The sequence below is a fragment of the Grammomys surdaster genome, unplaced genomic scaffold (assembly GCF_004785775.1).
Source record: "Grammomys surdaster isolate TR1022 unplaced genomic scaffold, NIH_TR_1.0 239, whole genome shotgun sequence".
NCBI classification, from domain to species: domain Eukaryota; kingdom Metazoa; phylum Chordata; class Mammalia; order Rodentia; family Muridae; genus Grammomys; species Grammomys surdaster.
Genome location: NW_021604684.1, coordinates 10706595 through 10715350, shown reverse-complemented (window position 1 = coordinate 10715350; position 8756 = coordinate 10706595). Strand labels below are relative to the sequence as shown.

At 44.3% G+C, this 8756-nt stretch overlaps 1 protein-coding gene across 1 annotated transcript in view; it reads right to left on the bottom strand.

Annotated features, from left to right (window-relative positions):
* Positions 1 to 4173: 4173 nt before the first annotated feature.
* Smim3 (small integral membrane protein 3) overlaps positions 4174 to 8756 on the bottom strand; it is a 25918-nt gene continuing 21335 nt past the window's right edge. Inside the window, exon 2 of the mRNA XM_028774277.1 lies at positions 4174 to 5657. Within this exon, the coding sequence (XP_028630110.1) occupies positions 5464 to 5646 (183 nt within the window). The 5' untranslated portion in view covers positions 5647 to 5657 and the 3' untranslated portion in view covers positions 4174 to 5463. The remainder of the gene's footprint in view (positions 5658 to 8756) is intronic.

The window sequence follows — 8756 nt, the reverse complement described above, 5'->3', positions numbered from 1 at the left end:
CATAAACTGATAAAAGATGACCAGTGAACACACCAAACTGGACAGGGAAAAGCCTGTGAGGACTCAACTCAAAGAATTATAGGCAAAATGAGGAAAGCTGAGAACTCCTGTTTGTCCAGGGCCGGACGGTCAGCCCTGAAAACATACATGCAAGGAACATTAAACAGACTGAACAGGTGTTGTTTAGGAATGTGTGTGTGTGTGTGTGTGTGTGTGTGTCCATGCAATAGTAATTAAATTATAATAGAAAAGAAGGAAGGAAGTAGGAAAGAAAGAAGGAAGAAGGAAGGAAGGAGGAAGGGAGAGAGGGAGGGAGGAAAGAAAGAAGAGAAGGAAGGGAAAAGGGAAGGAAAGAAAGAAAGAAAGAAGGAAGAGAGGGAGGGAAGGAAAATGTAATTAAATTATAATAGAAAGGAAGGAAGGGACGTAAGAAGGGTGGAAGGAAAAGAAAAAGAAAAGACCTGTACTCACATGCCCAAACCCACACAGAAACAGAGACAGCTGTAAAATAATAAAAATAAATCTTCTTTTAAAGGTCTGGAGAGATGGCTTAACAGTTAAGAGCACACACTTCTCTTCCAGAGGCCCTGAGTTCAAGTTCCGGCACCTAAACTAGGCAGCTCCCAACTTACCTAAAGTTCCAGGGGTTCCAAAGTCTCTGCCCTTCCCAAGCACCTGCATCCAAATGCCCACACAAACACACAGGGGTACAGTCATCACACACACACACACACACACACACACACACACACACACTTTTAATATTGCTAAAAATAAATATTAACAGCGAAAGAGAAGAAGACATAAATTTGGAAGGGATAGGAGGAAGCAGGAGTTGGAGAGGGTAGATATTATTTAAATACATCATATTCCTGTGTTAGATTACCAAAGAATAAATTTCTAAAGTTTAAAAAGGAGAATAACAGTAACTCAGAGAAGGGAGACAGCGGAGCACCACTGTTTAATAAGTGTCCTTTGTTTTTCCTCCAGTCTGTTATCAGTCTGAGTATTATGCATGCTTCTTTTTCTTTTCTCCAGTCTGTTATCACTCTGAATTCAGTCAAAGATGGCCCAAATGCGGGTTTGCGGGCAATGTTCTAACAGAGACCCTTTATTTTGCTCCAAAAACCAGGACATGAAGTGCCTCTGGGTTGGACAGAGCAAGTAGCTTTTATTCTTTCTCCGCCCCAACCCATGTTACGGAAGCCATGGGAGCAAGCAGCGTTTATTGATGACTGGAGAACTGTGATTCTGAGTGGAAGTATCCAGTATCCCGGGTTTTCCCTCTCGGTGACCCTCTGTGTCTCCAGAGCCTGGTAACTAAGTTGAGATGCTTAATCCTTAGGAAAGGGGAAACTGGGCAAAAGAAAGTGTTTGGGAGTCATCTATGAAAAGGGAGCTGAAGGAAGCATTTCCAGAAAGTTGTCTAGGGACAGCGGGGCTCAGCCACAAGTTAAGATTCCATAAACAGGAAGTACGCATTTGAAACGTGCGAAGGCCGCTACCCGCACTGGTATATGCTGTCCACTAGATGGCGCAAGTTTCAATCCCCGACTTCAACTAGCACAACCGCGGCTTGGGAAATTGTAGTGTTGCTGGCATCAGGCAGAAAGGAGCCACAGCTAACTCACAAGGTCAAAAAGAAATTAATGTTCTCCACAGGTGGTGCATCATAACCAAAACTTCCAGAACACCCTTCAAAACTGCCATTCACAGGAAGAAATAACAAGGGAAATCAGAACATCTCACAGAGAACGAGAGAATTAATAGACCTTACAAAATTTGCTTTAAAAAGAAAAGTTGATAAAATGAAAAAGATATGCTCCTGACTTGGAGAAAATATTCGCAAATTAAGAATCAGATCTTATGAACGACATAGAAAGATCTCTTAAAAGTCAATGGTAAGAAAGCAAGCAACTTGATTTTATAAAGGGGACTAAAACTTCAATAGACATATTACCAACAAGAAACGCCAGTGTTGGATGGACACTTGACAAGACAGTCAACATTAGGGGAATTCAAATTAAAAGTTCACACCTACTGGAATGGGAGAGGATTCCAAATGCGATATAAGACACTTAGCAAGTGTAACCTTGCCTCATGCAATGGGAATGCTCCCCTCAGGAATTAGCTGGTAATCTCAGGCATGTGTATAAGTTCCATATTAAGCAGAATTCCTTGGGGCTAGTGAGGTGGCTCAGACGGCAAAGGCACTTCCTGGCAAAGTTGACAATCTGAGTTGTATCTCTGGGAGCCACATGGTAAGGAGACAAGTGATTCCAGCTGGTTGCCCTCTCACCTCTGCCTATGTGCATAACGTCCATACACATACATCCACACATGCATACATACACAAATAAATATGTAAAAAAGTTAAATAAAAACAAAATGTTGCATTTATATAAAACTCTATACAAAGAGCTGGAGAGATGGCTCTGTGGGTAAGAGGACCCTGTGCAAGCATGAGGACCTGAATTCAAATCTCAAGTGTGTGCCTATAACCCCGTGTTGGGGGTTGGAGAAAGTAACAGGTGAATGGCCAGCCAGCCTGTCTGAAATGGAAAGCAGATCAGTGAGAGATGCTGTCTTGGCCAATAAGGTGGAGAATGACAGGGAACAACTACACCAAGTCCTTTTCTGCCCTTTGAATGTTCAAACAAGAGCAAGCATACTCACATGCATGCGACACACACATACAACACCACACACGATTTTACAACCTGTGCACAGGCTGGAGAAAAGGCTCACCCATTAAGAGCAACAACTGCTCTTCCAGAGGTCCTGAGTTCAATTCCCAGCAACCACATGATGGCTCACATCCTTCTGTAATGGAGTCTGGTGCCTTCTTCTGGTGTGTCTGAAGAAAGCAATGGTGGTGTACTCATATGCATAAAATGAATAAATAAATTTTAAAAATAAAACTTCCCAGCACTTGGGAGGCAGAGATAGGAGGATTTCTGAGTTTGAGGCCAGCCTGGTCTACAGAGTTAGTTCCAGGACAGCCAGGGCTACAAAGAGAAACTCTGTCTCGAAAAACAAAAAAACAAAAACAAAAAAAAAAAAAGGAAAAAAAACTTTTGCACATATAACAGTCATGGTTACTAAATGAAGAATTTAAAAACCATTCAAATGCTCATCCATTTATAGATGAGCAGGATGTGGAACAGGCCCATAAAGGAACAGAACCATGTGTACACCCAGAATAAGAATACATCGGAAAGCATATGCTCTTAAGGAACCCAGCCTCAAAGGCACACTGACACACTTCATGGTTTCATTTACCTAGCATTCCACAGAAGGCAAGCGTACACCAGCAGAGAACAGATCTGCGGCGCTGAATCAGGAAAAGAGAGGCAAGTTTATGAACAGAAAGAGTACACAGTGTCTTAGTGTGTTAGCTCTGTACTTTGTTGGTGGTTCCAGCCCTGTCCTCTTCCTCATTGAACCCATGAGAGCAGCTATCCCTCATGGTCCCTCTATTAAGTCTGGAACCAACTCTCCTGTGCTTTCCCTGATGATGAACTGAAACTCTGAGTCAAAAGAAACCTCTCCTCCTTGGGTCAGGTGCTTTGGTGACAGTGGTATAATAGTACCCAATATCGAGCTCAAATGGGCCAAAATGCATTCTTTATGGAAGTCTCCCCCAAACCCCTCCTCTAACGTCTGCCTCTCTCCTACAGTGCTATCCCTAGGAAGGCTTTTTGTTTTCTCTGCTTTGGCTTCCTAATAGCTTGCTCAGTCCTTAGCCTGTGTGACTGTACGCTCCCCTCATACTGCATAAGCCTTTCAATCTCCTCACGTCCATCTCTTCCTTCTCTGCCACTTACACTCCACTGAGCATCCTCCGGGCTCTAGGCTTAGCACATCGCTGTGTAGGCTGATCCTGTCAACTACAGCAGCACATAAGTCGTATTTCATATCTTCCAAACCCTAACTCCAACCATAAAATCCCTTCTAAAGAACCAAAGAAGACTGCCAACTGCAGTCCGAGGGAAGGGCCAGAGCTCTGTGGTACAGCTGTTGCCTAGCATGAACAAAGCCCTGAATGGAGGATACCAGAACTGGAAAACACACACACAGGCGCGCACGCACGCGCGCGCACACACACACACAGTTGAGATGAATCCTTTTATCTAAGTTCAGTAGGTGTTCTTCAAAGAAAAGCTTCAGACATGCTCAGTATGACATTTATTGGAAACTGGATATATACATCAACGAAGATCAGAGTAAGCATCATTTGACATATTATCCTAATATCTATGCTATCTTCTTACATAACAAAAAAAAAAATCCCAAAATGCCCCTGACTCTGGTATCAAAGGGCGAGCTTTAGTAGTTTAGAAATATCTCTCTATAAATATAAATCATAACATCTAAAATAACCATCGTTGTTTGAAGCCGAGTTCAAAAGTCCTGGGAAATCTCTTAAAATAATAAGTACTTCAAACAGCTGCGGAGGCTAGAAGGGCTGGGCTGTCACTCAGTGGTGGAATCCTCTCCCAGCATGAAGGACTGGGCTGTAACTCAGTGGTGGAATCCTCTCCCAGCATGAAGGACTGGGCTGTAGCTCAGTGGTGGAATCCTCTCCCAGCATGAAGGGCTGGGCTGTCACTCAGTGATGGAATCCTCTCCCAGCATGAAGGATTGGGCAATAGCTCAGTGGTGGAATCCTCTCCCAGCATGTTGGAGACCAAAGTTCCATCTCCAGTGCCACAAAATATTAATAACCAAAGCTTGAAGCTAAAAGCAACAAAGCTCAGAGGGAAATCCTCTACTGTGGGGCACGTAAAGGAGCTGAAATGCTGGGCAGAAAACTCAGCCACCCTGCATTTCTAATGGCTGAGAGTCAGCGCTAACAGATGTGAGGCTCAGCGAAGAAAGCAGGCCATCTCGCCAACTTTGTCAGCACTGGTACATAACGGCAAAGCCCTCCTTCAGGAGCAGGGATTGGCATAAGCTTTCTGAAACTTATGCTCATCTCTCATTATCCACTCCCATAATTACTTTCTCCCAAACTGAGAAAAATAGGAGTGTCACTTTAAAAAAAAAAAAAAAAAAAGAGTCTGCTTTGCTGAAGATGGGGTGCACCACTTTGCTTGGTTCGGCTAAGGAGCACTGGCCCGAGCTCCTCTTTCCCAGTCCCCTCACCTCCGTTAACATTAGCAGCTTCAGGGGTCTTTGGTTCTTCAAAGTTTCTCATCTCACAATGTCTGTGTAGCTTCTCTGCTCACAAACAGCTCCGCCCCCACACTGTCACGTGGTTCTCACAGCCTATGAGGTAGGAAGACAGGGGTCATGACCCATAGCTGAAAGCTAAGGAGCTTGGGACTCACAGGGTTAGGTCCCTTGGTCACATCTACACCGCAGAATCAAAGCTAAAGCACAATTGCAGCTCCTGGGTCTCCCCACTGTCTAGGGACGAGACCCCTGCCCTCGTCACGCGCCATCCCGCCTTCAAGAGTCTCAGACAGCCCCGTTGAGAACTGGATGAGTCCGCATTCGATAGATGATGACCGCAGTGGCCGGGCACAGGAACAAGGAGGTCATGATGACAATGGTAGCCAAGATGATGAGGACTATGGCCCAAATGTCCAGGATGTGCTTGGGAAGCAGGACATCCACAGGGGATTGGCTGATAGCATCCATGTTGGCTGGCCCTGGAATGGACAGGAAAGGAAAGTCAATTTTGTGTACCCTCTTCCCACCTCCCTCCTGGGAATCAGACTTGCTGGGATCCTTAGTGGTAATGATAATGGCCATTCTATTACCAAGCATGTGTAGAACACTTTTTTTAATATTTATTTGTATTACGTATGTGTGTGTGTGTACACAGGTGTGCACACACCTATGCTCATATGAATGTCTGCAGAGACCAAAAGGGACTGTCAGGTCCCCTGCAGCTGGAGTTATAATTGGCCACCTGACCTGTGTGCAGTGTCCCCTGCAAGAGCAGCAAGTGCTCCTAACCACAGAGCCACCTCTCCTGTCCCTTACGCAGGGCACTGTATGTCTATTAACTCATTCTACCCTCACATCAACCACCAACCCAATGAGGAGGGATTCCAAGAACTGTTCAATTTTTGTTTCATGGCCTTTATCTCCAATTATTCCCATTTTACAACAGAATCAAAGCCATGTAGATGTCACTAATTTGGCCTAGGAAGTAAGCCCAGATGGATGGAACACTCATTCTTACTGTTTAAATTACTAGTCTCCTTCCTTTATCTATAAAACGATAATTAATTGGTTTGGGTGTTCGATTATTTGGGTGGGGGTGGGGCAGGGAGCATATGTGTACAAATGCACATGAACATGTATGTTCTACATGTGAAGGACATACGACAACCTTGAATGTCATTCCTCTGGTGTAATCCATCTTGGTTTGGGATTTTTTTTCCCATTAATTCATTTACTTATTCATTCTACATCCTGATCACTGCCCCCTTCCTGGTCCCCCCTCACATAGTTCCCTCTCCCCTCCCTCTCTCCCTTCCTCCTCTCCTCCTAGAGGGTTAGCCCCACACACACATATCCCCTAACCCTGACTCATCAAGTCTCTGCAGGATTAGGTGCACCCTCTCTTGGGGTGGTTTTTTTTAAATACATGACCATATTTTTTTTTTATTGGACAAGAAGTATAAAAGAAAGCCCCTATTCTGGCCCTTTTCAAGGCATCTTCTTGTTCCACAGGGCTAAGGAAGACAAAGTGTTTGGAAACACCCAGGTGACACCAGGATTTGTATACTGTGATGGGCCTCTCACATCTCAACAGAACATAGTGTGCTATGCTCTGGATCCCTGGGGCAGGAAAAGCAGCACTTTCATTGCTGTTACTGAAAATTGTTGACAGGTTATAGAGAAACACAAGCAAGAAAGCTGACACACTCGGCACTGTGGTACAGATGGACAACTGCACATCTGTAGTCATTCTGACCAGCCCCACCCAACTCCAACTACCAGTACACAGTGTGGTTTCTGGGTCAGGGCCTCTCACTGGGACCTAGGGCTTGCAGACTCAGCTTGGCAGGCCAACTAGCACGCTCCAGGGACCTGCCTGCCTCTGGCTCCTGGCTCTGGGATTACAAGCATGAGCCACGACACCCAGCTTTTACACAGATACTGGACACTGAACTTTTGTTTGTGGCAAACATTCTACCAAATGAGGCAGCTCCCCAGCTCTCCTGATAAAAACAACTCCTTCTTTTCCAAAGAAAGTCTACCTATGTACTTACTCCTGTGAGATCGTTGGGACATCCACCTAAGCACAGGGATGGAGATTGGACTTAGGTGTTGGCATAGCAAAATCTCCATAGCCACATTTGAGGATATGCAAGTGATCCAGACTGGTCCACCAAATTCTTCTCCAGTACTTTTATGTCCAAGATCTTGGGGAAAGGGCCAGGGTGGCTACATTGAAAGGCTGTATATCTGGAAAGGGCCAGCCAGCTTTGTTCACAGGTAGAGCGTCTGTCTTAGAGTTAAACACAGGTAGAGCCTTGGTGGTTATCACCTGATATCACTTGATACTGAGCACCTGAACCCTGCCAAGTGTGATGCCATCTGCAACCCTAGACATGCCAAACATATAAGCCAATAATTTCTAGATTCTGCTTAAACCAATGTCCATTTGGTATCCTTTCCAGCTTTAAAAAATTGTTCAACATCCCTACAATACCAGTGTTTGAGAAGATAAGGCAAAAAAGATCAGGAATTTGTTTGAGGCCAGCCTGGGCTACATTAGCAAAATCCTGCCAAAAAAAATAACTGAATTCAGATAGGTAAGGATACAAATCAGTTGTTCTCAGGCTTGGTTCACAATGTTCTTAGTGTCTTGGTAGGTTTTCTTTTCTTTCTTTTTTTTTTTTTCAAAGGACCACAGGTCAAAGAAGTATCTTGCATTTCCGTGTACTAAGTAGTTAAGCTCAAACAATTAAATATTTCTGTCCTAACAAGCTATTATGCATGTACCAGTCAAGCACTGTGCATGGGTATAGGTATGTGCCTATGAGTGCAGGTGTCCTCAGATGCCAGAGGTGTTGGTTCAGGGAATCGAACTCTGGTCATCTGGAAGATCAGTATGTGTGCTATCACCTGCTGAGCCGTCTCTCCAGCCCCTGTGAGAATTTTTCAACTTTTGGATATGTCTAGACAATGCTGTCTTCTTCTTCTAGTCTATATTATTTTTTGTCCAGTACTAACGATATCAAGGCAACCATCAGAAATGGCTGCAAAAAGTACTATTTCCAAAGATGACGTAGTAAGTTAAATGTCTGAGAGATCCCAAGCATACCATTTCTCTCAAACCATGTTGATGATAAGGAAGGGAGGGCAACAATTGACAAATGAGACCTCGTGGGGGCTTCTGCAGTGGAAACTGAGGAGAGAGACAGCCTACAGAATGGGAGAAAACCCTTGCCAGTCATGAATTTGGCAAAGGGTTAATATCTAGAATACATAAAGAACTCAAGAAAAAAAAGTAAACAGCAAGAAAACACATAAGTCAGAAACAGCCTGTGGGACTGGACAGAGTTCTTGAAGGGAAAATACGATGGCCAATAAATATTTTTAAGTGGCAAATATTCGTACGCATCAGGAAAGGACAAACTATCTCTATTTTGGGATGCCTTCTCATCCCAGTTAGAACAGCTATCATGGAGGCAGGGAGCAGAGAAGGAGAGGAGGGGAAAGGAGAGAGAAAGGGAGGGAGGAAGAGAGAGAGAGAGAGAGAGAGAGAGAGAGAGAGAGAGAGAGAGAGA